This window comes from Benincasa hispida, chromosome 2, assembly GCF_009727055.1.
Source record: "Benincasa hispida cultivar B227 chromosome 2, ASM972705v1, whole genome shotgun sequence".
Lineage (NCBI taxonomy): Eukaryota > Viridiplantae > Streptophyta > Magnoliopsida > Cucurbitales > Cucurbitaceae > Benincasa > Benincasa hispida.
The window spans coordinates 12,459,708-12,479,964 of NC_052350.1; the positions used below are offsets into that span (position 1 = coordinate 12,459,708).

Sequence of the window (20,257 nt, forward strand, 5' to 3'; positions counted from 1 at the left end):
TTACTATCCTTTCCTTATTTCATTTTTGTCAAAAGAAAAAAAAGAAAAAAAGAAAAAAATCAATTTATACCCCTAAATTTGGATGTTGTATCAAATTAAACCATAGACTAATAATTGTATCAATTAAAAACGAGTTGTATTAATTTAAACCCCAAACTAATAATTATATTAATTTAAACCCTCTACTATTATAATTATATCAACTTCTTAAACCCTTTATTATATTTTAATACATTTATGAAAGATTAGAGTTTAAATTGTTATGTTTATGAAAATCAAGGGGATTGTTTTTAAATATAGAAAAATGAATAAAAATATTTACAAAACATAGCAAAATAGACATCGATATACTATCAGTATCTATGAGTGATATTGTTAGACACTAACGGAAGTCTATCCATGTCTATCAACGTCTATCGTTTTGAAATTTTGCTATATTTTATAAATATATTTTTAGGAGTTTTATCATTTGAAATAATTTTTGTAATCTATTGTGTAAATTGATACATTTATAAAATTTAAAATTTAAAATTGATATAATTATTAATTATGATTTAAATGGATATTTGAAGATTTAAATTGATAAATTTGAAAATTTAAAAGAGTATAAACCGAGATACGGGGCATGTTAACGAAACGGCCTCTTAAAGCAGGAAGTAAAAGGAAACAAAAAAAAAAGAAAGAAAAAAGAGCAGAGAAGATTGGAAGAGATAGTAGTGGGGTCGGTAGGGAAGGCATAATTCTGTGCGACAGAAAGAAGGGAGAGAGTGAAAGCGAAACCAGGCAACGCAACCGCCTTTTCGCTTCTTCAATCTCCAATCTCCAACCTTGCAATTTTCTTTTTTATTTTTTATTTTTTATTTTCAGTTCTATTAGGGTTCCTTCTCTTCTTCTCATTTATCGATCACTCAGTCACGAAGAAGAAGATGATAGACTTCGCTCGCGTCCAGAAGGAGCTCCAAGAATGCACTAAAGACATCGAGGCTTCTGGTATTAGAGTCACCCCTAAAGCCGATAGTCTTTCCCATTTGCTCGGCATCATTCCTGGTCCTATCGCTACTCCTTATGAGGGTGGAACCTTCCAAATTGATATCACATTGCCAGGTGCCTCTTATTACCCCTTTACTCTTCTTCTTCTTCTTCCGCTTATTCTTTGCTGTGCGCTTAAGCTAAATGGTCTCGATCAGATTTCTATTAGGGTTTCCATTTATTTATTTATTTATTTTGTAGTGTAGCTAATGATAATGATCTGCTTTGTTATCTTTATGATTTGGTACTTTTCCCTGAAAATTGTCATTGACAAGTTCATGATTCTGTAATTATAAATTATAATTTCAGTTGGATAAACATCTTTTGAATAGCTAAATAAAAGACTATGTAAAATAAAGAGATTTTTGTACGAAACACCCATTCTCAAAGCCTTTGTGCGTTTTTTCACTTACAATTATTTTGTTACACTTCTTTGCTTGTTTAATTTTATTGAACCCGCTTATTTAACAATCCTGTTATGCATTTGAGGCATATATAAAATCATTCTCCTGTAAGAACTTTGTGGAAAGAACCATTCCTTGCTCTATTGAAATTTTGTGGTAAAAGATTGTAAATTGTCCAAGTGTCTTCCGCGACTTTTAATCATGTTCCCTTGGTTTCTATAACATATCATTACTTGTTTGACTGGCTGCTTGCTATAATTTCCATGAGTGGAGTCTTTGAACTCAATGTTTTCTAAAGCTTAAGGATAATAATGCAATAGCACTCTAAGTGAGGTACGTTGTTTGTGAGGTGCAATAGAAAAATATTATACTACATAATATGAAAATGAAAAATGTAAGACATTAGAGCTTCTGAAAGTTTGTCTAAAGAAAGTAACGAGGGATTTTGGAGGATATTTCTTGGCTTTAAAAATAAAAAATGCTGAGGCTTTATGATATGCGCTTCAGTGAACACTATATAACATGGGAAACTTGCCTAAGCACACTTCCAAAACACTGCTTTATCTAACCCGTGGGTTTTTTTTCCTTTTTTTCCTTGCAGATGGGTATCCATTTGAGCCCCCCAAAATGCAATTTGCTACAAAAGTCTGGTAAGGATGATTTATGTGTGACTTCCTCTCTTCTTACGTCTGCTGAGCAGACAATGTTGAGATCTCTTAATTGTGCATAGAATGCATTCGTGTTTAGTGGATGGAGTTGCTTTTTAGAGAACATTTATGCTGTCTCTTATACACATCTAGATGTGTATAAGAGACAGATATATATATATATTTTGGAAGTGGAGATTTTGGAGATCATCAATTGTGCATACGATGTTGTGGTTTTCTTTCAACATGTTGACCTAGCTATGCATTTTGAAATTCTCTCTCTCAAAAATGTTTTAATCATAAAGTAGTTTGTGACTTCATATTAATGGCTTAGTTCTATATATGTATATGAGGTTATACTGAAACTTTAGAGTTTGTTTGATCTATTATGTTTTGAAGGCACCCTAATATCAGTAGTCAAAGTGGTGCAATTTGCCTGGACATTTTGAAGGATCAGTGGAGCCCAGCACTCACGCTGAAGACAGCCCTGCTTTCTGTGCAGGCATTGCTATCTGCTCCTCAACCTGATGATCCTCAAGATGCTGTCGTAGCTCAACAGGTATTGTTAAGTCTATCTTCACTGCATGGATGTTCGTTCTTTTTGTTATTGAAGATATTAACTTTAGATTCTATCAAAATAGATTTTAACTTCAGTATGTCATGCCATTACATATTGCTGCAGTATCTTAGAGACTACCAGACTTTTGCTGGCACAGCACGATATTGGACAGAAACTTTTGCCAAGACGTCATCTCGTGGGGTGGAAGAAAAGGTTAAAGCCTTAACTTTGGTTTTGGGTGTTGTGTGCATGATAAATCATATAGTTCTTTCATTACGCGTGTGTTTTTGTGTTCACTGAAGATTGATGTGAAAGAAATGGCGCAGGTTCAGAAACTTGTGGAGATGGGATTCCCGGAGGCTCAAGTAAGGAGCAGTTTGGAAGCTGTGGGTTGGGATGAAAATTTGGCTTTGGAAAAGCTCTGTTCCGGCTAAATTCTCACTCGGCCACCTACGAAACATAGGAGTACATACTTGATCCAAAGGGTCGCATTTATATTATAGTTTTTTTAAAAAAAAATTTAAAATTTTAATTTCTGTTTCAAGTTGCTATGTCCTCATTTTTAATGTGGAGGGTCTCCTTAACCTGTCCCCACCAATTCCCCTATCATTTCTCTTCACGGATCTCGCATCAAGTTCTGATCTGCTGTTGAGTTTCAGTTTTCATTACTTATTTAATTCAAAGTTTCTTTTCTTAATTTGAAAAAGTACATGGATAATAGTTTCCCCCTAAAATTCAAAACAGAGGATATTATCACTAGAAAAGATTGTCAAACATTTTTCTTGTTCAAAAAGTAATAGGTTGTTTTCTTCCAGCTATGAAGATTGGCATTATTGAAAATGTTATGAGATATATAGTAGTAATGGTATTTTTTTTTTTTTTTTTGTTATGGGTTAAGTATCTTTCATTTTCAGGAAATATTATAATTACACATTTAAGTTAGATAATGGTAGTACTGAGGACTGTTTTTTTGTAGTAATGTAGCGTAGTTTGAGTAACCCAGGACAGATATCATATCTTTTTCTCGAAGTAGATTTTCGAAGTTTCAATCATCAATTTGTTGAGTAAAGAAAAACATAGAAAGAGGCAAAATAGTCGAATAAAGTCGGCTTAAAAAAGTTTCAGGAAAAAGAAGTATATACTTTGAAATTTAAATGGATCTTTTTATAATTAATTGTCATGATCATTTTCATTTCCACATTTCTGTCTATTTTAATTCCTCCATTAATCGCTTTCTCCACGATGTTTTCTTAATCCTTTGGTGATTAATATGAATTAAACAAGTAACTTAATCAGTGCTAAAGAGATAAAAATGTTTAGTTAAAGCATGTTAGACGGAATCTTCACTTGTGAGAGCAAAAGTGAAGATGTATCTGTTGAGAGAAGGTTAGAAGAAGTACTTCCAGAGATGGAAGAAACCTTGCGTTCACTACGTTCGTCCTTATTTCACCACAGAGATGTGGGAAACGTAGCCGATCATTGAGAGGTGTACGGCAAGGGAAAGGGAATTGTACTTATATCTTTAATGCAATTAAGAAACTTGCTCTGTTTATATTAATTATCCTTTCTCTTTCTGCTTCGCACATCAGCCTTTCCATCGCATAACACGATTCTTTGTATATTCTTCACAGTCAGTCTCAACCTTGGTATCTTGTATCATGTAACCTGTATCTTGTATCATCATAGCTTAGGTTTATTTTATCGCACTTTACTTTTATCGCAATTTACTTTATTATCGCATTTTTCTCGTTTATCTTTACTTTTCTGCACAATTTACTCTATCGCATTTTTAAATGCCTGTACACACAACTTTTATTAAATTGAAAAACCCCTGATCGCATATATCACAAATATAACGCAATTAACCTAAAACAATCCCTGTGTTCGACCTCGGATCACATCGAGAAACTTACAGTGAAATTCTACTTGGTTTCAACGTAAGGAAACTTGTGACAACGCATGGTATACTACAAGATTCTCATAAATAACGCATATCTAGAAGTAGTATCACATAAATTAAGTGTGTGTGAATAAGTATAACACAACATCCACATTCCATTTCCATTCCAAGTCATTGAGTTTATGGTAACATGAGCTTGTATGATCCATCATTCATCACAATCTATATGCCTATTTAGAATCACCGCATCTTAAGCGTTGTATGGCATCATCACATTTTATTCTTTCTTGCATCATTGTTTAGTTTATGCCATTACAATATACATAACCCACTGAGTATGTACCTCTTTCGTACATCTGGTTAAGTATACACCCCTTTCATATACACCTAACCTACTAAGTATGTACCTCTTTCGTACACCCCAGATCCTCTCTATAAAGGTAGGGATGCGTACACATAGTTAGGCATACACCTCGTTCGTATACACATAACCGATTAAGTATGTACCTCTTTCGTACACCCAGTACCCTCTGGGTATGTATCACTTTCATACACACCAGCCCTAGTACATATCTTTCATGTACTAGTGCCTTTGAACGTGCATCACTTTCATGCAGTCACATAGTCTGGAAAGGAAAAGAGATTACATCTAACTTCATATTACATATAACATTCACCTAATCATGAATCCTCTAAAATCTCCTGATCAAGGTCAGGCTAGTTAACCTCAACGTAATCTAGTATTAATGGATCCACTCTAGTACATCACTTTCATGCACTAACTCATGTAACAATCAAACATTTGAAATTTCATAATACATCATATAACTTACGCACTTTCATAATAAATCACATCAATAAAATGCTCCAACTTTCACCTAACTTTAAGACATTTCCGTAGTGGTGTTGCTTAACTCATAATTTAGGGTCATGCCCAATCGTCCTTTTAATATATTTCATAAAATTCTAAATCATGCTCATACATTAACGTGCTTCAGTCATATTATCACATGCTCATATATTTTTTTATTTTTTTTTAAACAATCTATTAAATCTCAGAACAGTCAAAATTATCCTTGTAACTAGTCTTACAATCCTCAACATCAACAGATCAAATACAACCATATGGAATCACATACCATTTCATGCTAGCATTCACGTGTCTATGTGCATAAATAAATAATTCAGATCTCGTACCAGAACATACTTTGATCATATTATACTATTAGTCTATCATGCTATCATCCTACCATAACAATCATTTATCATGCTAGCATACATCTAATGCCTGGCCCGTGGGCAGTTCCAGTAGTAAGATTACTTACCTCTAATAACAAACTCTAGAAATTAGAAGCTCAACCTCTTTCCTTGCCCAATGGAACCTTAATCAAATAAACATGTAAAATAACTTTAATCCTTGTTGGTTGTTGTTCGAAATTTGGAGCTATTAAGAAGTGGGTAACTCAAATCTAATGTCGAAATAGAATAGGGAACTCTCGAAAAATTGTCAAAAAGGGGAAAAACGTTGTTGTTAGGGTGTTTTGATCATGCGAGATGTTGTTTAAAGTTGCTAGAAGTCGCAAGCGTTGTGACCGTTGAAGTTGTATGCTGCAATGTCAGAGGACATTGGTTGGAGATCCTAGGCATTGCCGTTGTTCATTGGAAGGAGAAAAAACGAACAGATGGGAGGTGGAGTTTGATTTTTAGAAAAAACAACAACAACAATAATAATAATAAAACAAAAAAGGAAATAAGTATAATTACATTTAATTCCTTTCCGTTTTACTATTAAATTCCATTACATTTAATTCCTTTCCGTTTCAAAAGAAAATTAATTCCTGCCATTAATTTCCAATTTGAATAATTTCACGCCAACAATTAAATTCCCGAACTTACACTTGAAGTCCAAAATTCCAAAAATTTCCTCCAACTAATAACAATTACTGAAGTTCCAAATAATAAAGTTACTGAAATTACATTATAACTAAAAAATGTGCGAGGTATTACAACTTTGCATACCGTTGTTTTCCCTCAGCGTTCCTAGGACTTTCCGAAGATGTTCCTCGTGTTCTGCCTCTGTCTTGGAATAAACCAAGATATCATCAATGAAAACAATCACAAATGTGTCCAGGAAATCCCTGAACACCATGTTCATCAAATCCATGAATACCGCTGGAGCATTGGTCAGACCAAAAGACATTACAATGAATTAGTAATGTCCATATTTGGAGCAGAACGTAGTCTTCGGGATATCACTGTCCCTCATCCTTAGTTGATGGTAACCTGACCGTAGGTCAATCTTGGAAAATACAGTAGCACCTTTTAGCTGGTCCAACAGGTCATCGATCCTAGGAAGCGGGTACTTGTTCTTGATGGTCATCTTATTCAATTCCCTATAGTCTATGCATAAGCATAACGATCCATCCTTTTTCTTCACAAACAACACTTATGCACCCCACGAAGAAACACTGGGTCGTATGAACCCTTTATTAAGCATTTCCTGCAACTGGACCTTTAGTTCTTTGAATTCGATCAGAGCCATTATGTACGGAGCTTTGGATATGGGAATAGTGTATGGCTCCAACTCGATCCCAAAATCAATCTCCCTTGGTGGAGACAACCCTGGAATTTCTTGGAAACACATCGAGATAATCTCTCATAACTGGTTCAGAGGTTAGAGCAATCTGGGCTTCACTAGTGTCAACTACAGTAGCCAAGATACTTCAGACACCTTGGTTAATCAACCTCTTGGCCTTTACAGCTAAAATCACCTTGGGCAAAACTACAGTCCCAACCCCCTTAAACTTAAAACTGGATTCCCTAGAAGGGGTTAAAAATCACCTCCTTACGAGAACAGTCTATGCTAGCATAGTTGGCAGCCAACCAATCTATGCCCAGAATCACATCAAAGTCATGCATGTCTAACACTATTAGAGTCACATCAAGTGTGCGATTCGCTATTTCTAACTGACACACTTTTATCTTTTCACTTGCTATCATAATTTCTCTTGACGGTGTAGATACTGATAAAACATAACCTAAAGGTTCTAAAACTAGCAGATCATGCTTTAGAACAACGATGAAATGAAAGAGTGAGACAAGCTAAATTCAAATAATGCCAAGGCATAGTGCCCCAAGATTGGGAGCGTACTTGTCACTACTGTTCCCGAATGCTAAGCTTCCCGAAGATTGATGGCATAGACCCGACCTTGTTGCTACTGTCGGTTTGAAATACCTTGATGTGAACTCGGAGGTGACCCCCTGCACTTCCAGAACCACTACTAGGGCATTGGTTTGCCGTATGCCCTGCCTGCGTGTTGGGGTTGGTGCCCTAAAGTCTCGTGTCCTGTAACAATATGTATGAACACTGGTGTTGTTAATATATGATATTTACTTCACATCTTGTATTTTGCTCGGTTATTTGTTTTATTTGCTTTACCACAAACCAATAAACATAAAATCCCTGGTTATCTGTATGTGACTCAAGCATGTATATGGTGATATACAAGTGGATCATGTCTTGAGTGATAACCAAAATGGTCTGTAGTATATGTGGATATAGGAGGGAAACCTTATCCTGGTAACGCTACGGACGTGGATCGCTTTGTAGAATGGTCACAAGTGTTGTGACTTGTCACAGATGGTCTGATCTGATCATTCGTGTTGGGGACATGCGAGCGGGGGCGTTCTATACAAAGAGTTTGTATAAGACCTGACCACGAAATGTTAATGTCTCGTTATATAACACCGTTCATGACAGAGACTTCACTTCACTAGGATGGCCATAGGTAACATGACCTCAATCTTGAGTGAGTTGGGAACTTCTGCCATTGAGGGCGGTCCTTTTGATTTGTTTTGGATGTGAGTGCCAAGTTGCCGATTCAAACCTACCATTTTGGGGATTCGTCTGATTTAGAAGCTGGGAACTCAGCTACACAAGATAGAATTCACTCCTTCCCTGAGGTAGGAGCAAGTAGATAGATGGTTCCCTTAAGGGCTGATTCTGGGGCTTGAACGATGTGGCGCCAACACCTTCTCTTGGCCCGAGCGGTGTTCATACATAGTTGGACTATGTTGTATTGTTCATTGAGGAATCAGTAGTACTTAAGGAGTGAGATGTAACTATAGGGGCAAAAACAGTAAATTACCCAGTTGTACTTACTAGCATCTTGTGAAGGGTCATCGTACTCATGATTGGTTATATCCGATGGACACACAAAAATATTTTGTGGTAAGAAGAGTTCAGCTGTTGGTCTTTAGTGGAATCACTGACAGTTAACACGATGTAGATTCGTGGCTAAAGAGTTTAGTCAGCTATTCACGTACCGTTGAAGCTTCTAGCCATAAGTTCATTAGGTCACCTAGGTAGCTTGGATAAGATCGAGAACTAGTGTTTGGGTTAATTTGAAATGTTCAAATTGACAAGAGGAAGTTCAATTATATATGATATAATTGGATTGGTTAATTATATATGATATAATGGGCCAAATGTATGAGATACATTAATTTGGAGGAAATTAGATATAAATATGATTTATATCAAGTAGAGGAGAAAATACTATAATAGATATGTGATATCAAACTATAGGATATAAATATAATATGATTATATTAATTAATTAATTATATGATAATTAACTAATTTGTCCACCTTCGAACGTCGGAAGTGACTGCGTTGGTTATGGTAACCGACGGGCTAAAAAATGAAAATCGTTTTCATTTTTCAATATCGTGCATTCATAATTTCTCCTGCCCAAAAGAATTCGTGAAAGCGATCGCGAGAGCCTATACGATAGAAGCTCTGCCGTCTAAACGATCATCTACCTCACGACTTCTCTAAATGATCGTATAGGGTTTTCCTAAACGATCGTCCAGCCCTTTCCTACACGATCATGTAGCTTTTTTATACGATAAGCACTTTCGCTATACGATAACACAGTTTATCTCCCACTTGCTTATCGTCTACACGACGCGTTGTCCTCCGTCCTTTACCAAACTCACCAAAACCCACTCTTTGGGTTTTCACTCTGAGGATACTCGGGTTTCACTAGTGGTGGTGTCGTTCCCACTACAGTGTTCGTGTTTATTTTGATCATGCTGTTGCAGTCGGCATATAGCCGGGTGTTGGTAGATCCATTGGACGGTTTTCGCTGCTTAGGGTTCAGACGTTCGAAGAGAGTCTTCAATTGGTATGAACCATTTCCCTGTTAGTTATTGTGTTCTGAGCATGCTGATAATTAGGTTTATATGCATAACTGTATGTATTGAATGTATATCTTTTGTATTTCGGTCACTGTGAAATCGAAGCGATCTGAACCCGTTCATGGAACTCTCGGTATGAGATCCTTCACTGTGTACATCTGAAGCAAGTCCCTGTGCCAATCAGACAGCATCCCCAATGCCGCTTCTCACACGACTTGCACACCGGTCTTTCCCTCCAAACTCCTCCTAAAGTAGTAGCTTGCCTTTGGACATGCCCTAGCGACCTGTCTATACTTTGAACCTTCTATGAAGGTCCCGGAGCTTTTTGCTCAGCTTTCCTCTTCTGGCCTAGGGCAGGTTCCTCCGTCAAGGACTTCAGGAACTCTATCCCTGAAGAACAACCCAAACATACTGTCGCTCGGAATGTTGTAGCGTAGATGGGAGGCTCTAGAACTTGCACAATACCTCGCACCCTATCTCGACACTAGATCAGGGGCGAAGCAAGACAACCTGTCAAACTCATCCTCATACTCCTCTACTGTCATGGTCCCCTACTTCATATTCATAAACTCAACCTGCTTGTTGTACCTCACGTGAGCAGAGATGTACTTCTCGTAAAATCACTCCTTGAACTGGTCCCACATGGCTTAGCCCTTACTGGCTTCTATCATTCTTTCAGCTGATCGCCACCAGCGCTTGGCATTATCGATGAAAACAAAAGCGACAAACTGCAACTTCTGCTCCTCCGGACACCTCATGTACTGAAAAATCCCTTCCACAGTGGACAACCACAACTCTGCATTTGTAGGGTCTTTCAGGGACCTATTAAACGTCGAGGGATCATACTTCTTGAAGTTTCATAGATATCCGGCCTTCAAGGAAGGGCTTACCACAGTCCTGTTCGTAGCCCTATCTTGATTCAGAACTTGTGGTAATGGGATCGACGAGGATGGCACCTATTGCGACTGTGTGTGCTGAGTTATCTGCTCGACCACCATATCCCTTCGCCGCCCAACTACGTCCTATGTGACGACATTCCTAATAGTCGTAGCCATGGCCATATATTCTACTAGAATTTCTGAGGATGATGGTCCTTGCGAGGGCACAGTCGAAGTTCGAGGCCCGCTTCTTGGTCTAACCCTTTCTTGGTACTATATGTGAATGATATCCTACTCATTGAGAATGATGTAGGGTATCTGACTGACATTAAGAATTGGCTAGCTACCTAGTTCCAAATGAAAGATTTGGGTGAGGCACAATATGTTCTAGGGATCCAGATCATTCGGGATCGCAAGAACAAATGGTTAGTCCTGTCTCAGACATCGTACATTGATCAAATGTTGATCAGTTACAGGATGCAGGATTCCAAGAGGGGTTTGTTACCCTTTAGGCATGGTATCGTTTTGTCTAAGGATCAATATCCTAAGACACCACTAGAAGAAATCGGGCTTTCATATCGGTTGGAAAAAGTGAAATCGGATGTATAATGTCGGTTTAGAAAAAAATAGATCTTTAATGTCGGTTTTAAACCGACGTTGAAGATGGGCTTTAATGTTGGTTTAAAACCGACATTAAAGGTGTAATTTTTTTCTTATTTTATTAAATAATATATCCCTAAATTGCGCACTCCTTTTCGATTTCTTTATGCCCAAACCCTTTTCTGTCGTGCCGTCATTAAATCTTACCTCGCCCAATCCCTAAACCTTTCCCTCGCCGTCCGTCGATCGTTCTTCAGCTTTCTTTGCTCGTCATTGATCGTTCTTTAGCATTCTTTGCTCGCCGCCGATCGTTCTTCAGCTTTCTTATTGTTTTAGAGGTATGACTTGAAATCATCAGCTTCTATGAAATTAGGGGGGAGAGAGGGGAGAGGAAGTTATTAGAGTGATTTACCTATTCTTTTGTGTTTCTAAATCATTAATTTGTTTACAAGAAAAAAAACATGTTATGTAACCTTACTCCCATTGATTTAATTTGCAATCTATGTTTTTAGTTGAAGTTGATTTTTACTGCAAGGAATTTGCAATCTATGTTTCTCTTAACTGAAGGAACTACATGAATATTGATTGACAGATTAGAAAATTTTTTATTTTGCTGTGCTTCCAATATGACATTCAATTGACAAATTTGAATAGAAGGTTATGTGAGCTCTATTGAAACAAAATATGATTGATTACTTCTGTTAACTTGTGTTGTGGAGTTTGGATTTTTGGTTTGAACATTTTTTCAGTTTTTCAAGTTTTAGAACATGACATAACAGAAGAAAAAGTTACGAGCACGAAAAGAAATAAGTACTTTTGCTAAACTTAATTAAATTATTTTGGTATAATACATTTAAAATAGTATTTTAAACCATCAATATACTTCTTTTCTTTACACTCTTTGTTAAGTCTACTATGGCTTCTATAGTGCAAGTAGGATGTAACTACCAACTTATGTAACTACTAACTTATGGGTCAAGAACTATGGAGTAATTGTTTTGATATGTAGTATGTAATATTTTTCCTATTGTTAATGAAGTTGGATCCTTTGTAACTACTAACTTTGGGTCAAGAACTATGGAGTAACTACCCAGTCATATATTCCCTTTTGTAATTGTTTTATGATATTTTGTGAAGGGATGACCTCATTTTTCTTGTGATTAATAGTTCCTTATCTGACTCTTTGTTAAGTCTACTATGGCTTCCATAGTGCAAGTAGAATGTAACTACCATCTTATGTAACTACTAACTTATGGGTCAAGAAGTATGGAGTAGTTGTTTTGATATGTAGTATGTAATATTTTTCCTATTGTTAATGAAGTTGGATCCTTTGTAACTACTAACTTTGGGTCGAGAACTATGGAAGAACTACTAACTCAATCGTATATTCCTTTTTGTAAATTATCCACCATATGTTATAATCTTTGCTAAGGTATGTAGTTTCGAGATTCTAGTTTAATGGTTTGAGATTATAGCTTAATTATGTAATAGCTCTAAAAAAGAGCTATTATTCCTTGATATTAACTCATACAAAATCGAAGGATACGGTTTATTGTGATATTTGTTTGGATTGATATTTGTTTTGATTCAATTCTTGATTTTGAGAAGTTTTTCATTTGTTAGGTTCAAGTTTGACGTGTAAGGCTAAATTTTGATTGTTGGGGATTTAGAAGGAAGATAAGAAGATTGCATTTGACGTGTTTTAAGAAGGTTGACAAGTGGAGAAGGTGCACCTGATAGAAAAAGGACTTCATAACAACATTAATAACAAAGACAAGGTAATATTTATAAGATGCTTATCTTAAAAGTCTAGATGTTCTAAATTTGTTGATGTTGCATATTTTACAATCATAATTTTATGCTTTTAAATTTTTCCTTGTTATTATTATTATTATTATTATTATTTTGTAGATTAAGTTGCATATTTTGCAATAATGGATAAATCATGGATGAAAATGAATAGAACGTCAGCTGAGTATGGTTTAGGGGTCGAGGTGTTTATTAAAAATGGTCTACAACATTCAAATATACCAAATGTCATGAGTTGTCCATGTTTGAAACGTGTTAATGCAAAGACTCTAGATGTGAACAAAATAAGAGAACACTTGTTTTTTAAGGGTATAGATCAAAGTTATCAGACATGGATTTTTCATGGTAAATCATTACTGATTAAGAGAAATAATGAAAATGTGTCTACTAGTGAAAGAGACGAAGTTGATGAGGATGATGTTGATGTTGATGACACAATTGGAATGTTTGAGGCTGCATACAATAACTATTTTAGTGGAAAATTCGATAATTTTGAAGAATTATTAGATGATGTGAAGAAACTATTGTACCCAAATTGTAAAACTTTTTCCAAAATATCTACATTGGTAAACTTATATAATTTAAGTTATTTTTAATTTTCATTATACACATACTAATATTTCAAATTGTTGCTTATTATAGTTATCATTGGATATTGATTGTAATCAATCTACAAGAAAATTGTGTTTATGTTTTGGATTCTCTTCGAAGTAAGGTTCAAGAGGATTTTCATGGAGTTATAAATATGTAAGAGTAATTAAACTTTCTTAGCTCTTAATTGAAGTATTTATGTTTAACTAATATTTTAGTGGATTGAAAACATGGCAAGCCAAGCACGATCTCCAACACTATCGGTCTTCTCCAAAATGGAAACCTGTAAAGGTAAATTTGTATTCATTTTTTAACAATTTATGTTCATTCAACTTCTTTATAAAAATTTAACAATTATTTTCAACTTCTTTATATGCAGTGCCCTTGTCAATTAGATTCTGTAGGAAGCGGGTACTATGTGCAAAAGTATATACATGAAATAGTGCATAATCCTACTACTCCCATTACTAGCCTCGTACGTAAATTATTATTTTTTTTTTTATAGTACTAGCTTTAATTTAATAAATGGATGTAAACTTATGTTGAATTTATCTTTTCTTTTTTTCCTTTTTGTAGTACAATACAAAAGATGCATATACGCAAGGAGAGATCGACGTAATTCGGACCCAATGGGCAAGTTTTGTTGGCCGATTTGTATAAGGATATAATTTTTGTTTTTTGTCTCAATAGAATGTAAATGCTAGCTTAGAATGAATGTAAATTTATCTAACCATGATCCTTGTGAATAGAATTAGTACTAATATGATATTTGTGAATGAGAGAAATGATGGCTTGGACAAATCTAGATGTGTATAAGAGACAGGTAAATGCTAGCTTAGAATGAATGTAAATTTATCTAACCATGATCCTTGTGAATAGAATTAGTACTAATATGATATTTGTGAATGAGAGAAATGATGGCTTGGTGTAAGTATTCTATGAAAGTCTGGTTGTGGTATTGTGATTCTTGTTTGTAGATAAATTCATAGGTGGAAGACATGATCTGTTTATTATTGAAAGTTATATTCATGGTATTGTGATTCTTGTTTATTCATGGAATTAGTACTAATTGATATTTGTGAATGAGAGAAATGATGGCTTTGGTGTAAGCTGTATTCTATGAAAGTCTGGTTCTAGTATTGTTTTGCAAATTTTGGTGGATAAATTCATAGGTGGAATAAAAATATTGATGAGTATATGTAATGGATTGGAAATATTGATTCTTGTTTGTGGATAAATTCATAGGTGGAAGACAAATATTGATGGGCTCGCCATGCAATTTTTTTATACCTTTTAATATAAAACAATGACGAACATTTCCTAACCCAACACGAGACATATAATGTCGTTTTTAACTTATTTGGCCAAAAAAATGGATTCGGCAACGGAATCTTAAAAAAACGGACAGATTCGGGTTTCAATGTCAGTTAAGAATTAAAAAAAAAAACAGGCAACCGACATTAAAGTTCAATGTTGAGACCTTTAATGTTGGTTGCAACCGACATTGAAGACTATAATATTGGTGTTATTGAATCCTTTTAATGTCGGTTTAAAACCGATATTAAAGGCTTTTAATAACACTATCTTTAATGTTAGTTGCCAAGCAATATTAAAGCCCTTTAATGTCGGTTTTTAAAACCGACATTAAAGCACGAATTTCTTCTAGTGCACCTTAAGAAGTTGAGGAGATGAGACGGATTCCCTATGCTTCTGCTGTAGGAAGCTTGACGTATGCAATGTTGAGTACCAGACCCAACATCTGTTATGTAGTAGGGATTATCAATCGGTATCAGTCCAATCTAGGATTCGATCACTGGATGGCGGTCAGACAATCCTCAAGTATCTTCGGAGAACGAGGGACTACATGCTTGTGTATGGAGATAAGAATCTGATCCTTATAGGATACACGGACTCTAACTTTCAGACCCATCGAGATTCTTGCAAATCAACATCAGGGTTAGTTTTCCTTCTGAATGGAGGGGATGTATTCTAACAAAGCATCAAGCAAGGATGCATCGCCGACTCACTATGGAAGCCGAATATGTAGACACTTATGAAGCAGCTCAGAAGGCTGTTTGGTTGAGGAAGTTCCTTTCAGATTTGGAAGTTGTTCCAAATATGGATTTCCCTATCACTCTTTATTGTGATAATAGTGGGGTTGTGGCAAATTCGAAGGAGCCTCAGAGTCATCGTCGGGGTAAGCAAATCAAAGGAAAATATCACATCATCAGGAAGATTGTGCATCACGGTGATGTGATAGTCACAAAGATCACGTTGGAGCACAACGTTGTTGATCCCTTTACAAAGACCCTCACGACTAAAGTGTTCGAGGGTCACCTGGAGAGTTTAAGTCTACAAGACATGCGACATCTTGTCTAGGACAAGTGGGAAATGATATTGGGGTCTGCCCTAGTTTATTGTATATTGTACATTTTTATATTGTATTGTACATTAGTCTGCCGAGTCATTAGGACAAGTGGGAGATTGTTGGGATTGGTGTTCTAATTCTCCTGGAGTCTCATTATTTTGTAAGGATACACATTGTTTGATGAATAAAATAAATGTTATTTAATTCTAGCATNCACATTGTTTGATGAATAAAATAAATGTTATTTAATTCTAGCATTTACTCATATCCAATAAACAAAGCTCCTTGGTTATCTTATGTGAACTTAAGCATGTATATGTCATATACAAGTGGATCATGCCTTAAGTGATAACCTAAATAGGTATGTAGTATAAAGATTATGGTGGGATACCTGATTCTGGTGACACTACGCATACGACTCACTTTGTAGAGTTTTGCAAGTGTTGTAAACTACTACAGATGGTAAATCCTGACCATTCATGTCGACACGTGCGAGCGAGGGTATCCTATACAAAGAGTTTGTATAAGACCTAGACCACGAGATGCTAGACTCTGTATATAACGCCGTTAATACTAGAGACTTACATCTCACCTAAATGACCATAGGTGACATGATCTCAATCCTGAGTGTTTAGAGAACTCCTGCTTTTGAGGGCGGTCCTTTGATTAGTATGGGTGAGAATGGCCAGATTGCTAACTCAACATGCCTACCTTTTTAGGAACTTGTCTGATCTGGTAGCTGGGAACTCAATCCACAAGATGAAATTCACTCATTTCCCGAAGTAGGGATAAGTAGAGAGATTGCTCCCTTAAGGCTGATTCCGGGGCTTGAACATAGTGGTCACAACTTTTGTTTGGAAGAGATGACTCAGTCATAGTAGGACTATGACTTATGTTTATTAAAGAGATCAGTGGTACTTAAGAAGTTAGATGTAACTACATGGGCATAACAGTTATTGGCCTAGCTGTACTTATGAGCAATCTGTGAAGGGTTGTCGAACTTTTGATTGGTTAAGATGGACACATAATATATCTGTAGTAAGGAGAATTCAGCTGTCAGTCTTTAATGGTGTGTCTAGCAGTTAACGGATGGTGGATCATGTGACTAAAGAGTTTAGTCAGTTATTCACGTACCGTTGGAGCTTCGAGCTACAGGTCCATAAGATCCCCTTGGTAGCTCAATGGGTTCAGTTGAGGATTAGTTCTTGGTGTTGATTTGAAATGTTCAAATTGACAAGAGGTATTTTGATTATATATGATATAATCGGTATGATGTATGAGATACATCCAGTGGAGGATTGATGTAAATGAGATTCACATTAAGTATCATGGAATAAAAAAATAACTATGGTTTATATCTTTCATGAGATGAAAATAATTAAAACTATAGGTTATAAATATAGTATGATAAGTTGGTTATCATTTATACTTATAATAATATTAATTATTGGATAATTAAATCTTTTTCTTAATAACCAATTGAATGGGAGGTTATTGGTGGTTTATGTTAACCGTGAGTTAAAAAGGAAAATTGGTTTTTCCTAATTTTAGTAAGTTTTTAACAAAAGGTCAAAAATTGTTTTGAGATTTCTCTCGGAAAGAAGAAACTCACGAAAGCTTGTCAAGTAAATACAAATTTACTAAGCGACAGCTTAAGCGAAGTAAACGATCGTGTAGTGTTTTGTAGGCGACAGACAGTGAGCTAAATGATCGCTTAGCTTTTGCTAGATGATCGCTTAGCTTTAGCTAAACGATTGGGAATTGACCTATGTGATAGGTTTCAGCCATCTCACCTTGCCTAATCGTGTACACGATTGTTCATTCCTCCCTTCGTCTGTCTCATACCAAGTCAAACAGAGCCACCCTTTGGATTCTCACACCGAGAATACCAAAATAGCCTTCTTGTGGTGTCATACACTCACTCGATGTCGTCGATATTCTGTGGAGGCCGTTCATTTTCTTGCTGAGGAGTTCGTGACCGAGGCAAATCTGAGGACGAGCGTAAAGTGTTCGTGCAGTGTTGTAGTCGTTTTGTTCGAGCGTTCGAGGTTGTTGTTGTTCGAGCGTTCATGAGCAAGGAGCGTAGAGACAAGTTGACAAACGTTCATAGCGTTTATCCTTGTTCATTTTATTTTCATGCTGTAATTTCTGTAAAGATTGCATAACTGTATTTTTTGTTTAACGATTGTAATTTGTAGGTTCATTCATGATTGTAATTTGAAATAATCTATTTTCTTTTCTTTTCTTTTCTCTACACACAAACCGAGGCCACTTAAATCCTCATTTATAACCAATTGTTCCCCTGCTAAACCCTAACTCCTCCCTTTTCGTTAAAGAAATATACATATAACTTTATATATATATATATATATATTATATATAATATATATATATATATATATAAATAAAAGTATCTTTTTTCTTAAACCCCTAATTCCCTCATTTAATTAAATAACCAACCCCGAACAAGGTAAAATCCAAAAATTAACTCAATTCCAAAATCCCAAACCACTTATCACGTATTTTCAAAACCAAAAATAAAAAAGAATAAAAAAAATTTTACTTTACAATTTTTGGGATGTCACAACTACGACATTTATAAAAAAAAATGGAAAGTTTAAAATATAAGTGTAATATTGGCCTATAATTAAGGGTAGAAACCTAAAAAACAATGACCTGACAAGGAATTGGTCTAGAGTGCCTGTAACAACTCATTTGATTTTTTTCTTACGTGAAAAATAAATAAAAATGAATAAAAATGTACTTGAATCTGAATGAAAAAGATAATTAAGTACAAAATCATGCTGAGGGCATTCTCGAAATATCCTTCACTGGGAGTGTAGTTCATGGGGTCGAAAGCGGAAAAAAAACATATAACGATTGACCTTCTCAGTCATTTCCAAGAGGCTAAAGAATTGGTCCAATCGGCGTCAATCCGTATGCTTTATTAAAAAATTATATATAAAAGAAAAAGGTTGTATGGAAATGCTTCGTGACCAAGTTTTTCAATTTCAAAAGCTAGGAATTTTGTTAAGTGGAAGTTTGTAGCTTTTTTGTTCCCTCTTTCCTAAATAGCAACAAAAATTATAAAAGAAATATAATAATATGATAACAGGAAGAAAATTTATAATTATTTTTCAAAAATTAAAATTTTATAGAGGAAATATACAAACCTAAGAGGATTTAGTAATAATTGTTGGAAGAAGAAGAATGAAAAGATGATCTAAGAGACAAAGAATAAAAAAGGGAGAGTGATTTTCTATAAATTCTTAAAAGAGAAGAGAGCAAAATTTTGAGAAGTATTAGAAGAAGAAGACGACCATAAAGAGCAACGGAAGGCAGTGAGCAAGGTGGATGGAAAATTGTGATATGGGAAGCTTATGGTGTGGTTTAAAAAATTGTAGGTCAAGTTTTCAAAACTCAACCCAATTGAAGTTTGACGGACAGATGAGATGTGATTGTGCGTTGAGTGTTGAAAACTCGACATATGTAGGTCGAGTTTTCAACACAAGATCTCACTATAATCTTTATCGCCGAGTTTTGAAAACTCAACTTAGTCCTCTCTCTCTTTCTCGAGTCTGCCAAACTACAATATATCTCTAAATAGTTTTCAAGCTATCCTAATTCTCTAAACATTTCTCAAAACTACAATATTTCAATAAAACCTCCCTTAGAAACATGTATCTTTATGCATCCGACAAAATTGTCATAACACAAGGTGACATGTATCAAACTATTTTTATCTGTTTTTTACAATATTTTAATTATTATTATTTTATTATATATGAGTGATTAGAGACGAATGGGTGTATCTTAAAATAGATTTTAAGTATTACCCTTTTTCAAATAATCCCACGCTGTGACACTAAAACGCGGAAGAAAAAACTCTTGCCTCTCTGCCTTATCTTCTTCAGCGGCAAGGAGTCTCTCGGCCTTCTGCTGAATTGTGTTCTTTTATGGACGAGTCACCACCCATGCTTAATAGGAAAAAAACAATGACCCGACAAGGAATTGGGTTTAAGTGCCTGTAAGAACTCATGCTGAGGGCATTTTCGAAATATCCTTCATTGGGAGTGTAGTTGATGGGGTCAGAAGCGAAAGAAAACAACTAACGATTGACCTTCCCAGTCATTTCCAAGACGCCAAAGACCTGGTCCAATCGGCGTCAATCCGTACCATGTATAAAAGAAAAAAAAGTGTATGGAAAAGGAAATGCTTCGTGACCAAGTTTTCGAACATCGTTTGTTTTATAAGTAGTACTGCTACTTTT

The 20,257-nt window shown here is 35.4% G+C and overlaps 1 protein-coding gene across 1 annotated transcript; it reads left to right on the plus strand.

The window, feature by feature from the left end:
• Positions 1–657: 657 nt before the first annotated feature.
• Positions 658–3,348, plus strand: LOC120071417 (ubiquitin-conjugating enzyme E2 27). Its single transcript, XM_039023693.1, has 5 exons — positions 658–1,104; positions 2,035–2,083; positions 2,480–2,639; positions 2,763–2,852; positions 2,966–3,348. The coding sequence occupies exons 1-5, from the start codon at positions 927–929 to the stop codon at positions 3,071–3,073; spliced, it is 585 nt and encodes a 194-aa protein (XP_038879621.1). The 5' UTR covers positions 658–926; the 3' UTR covers positions 3,074–3,348.
• Positions 3,349–20,257: the final 16,909 nt, after the last annotated feature.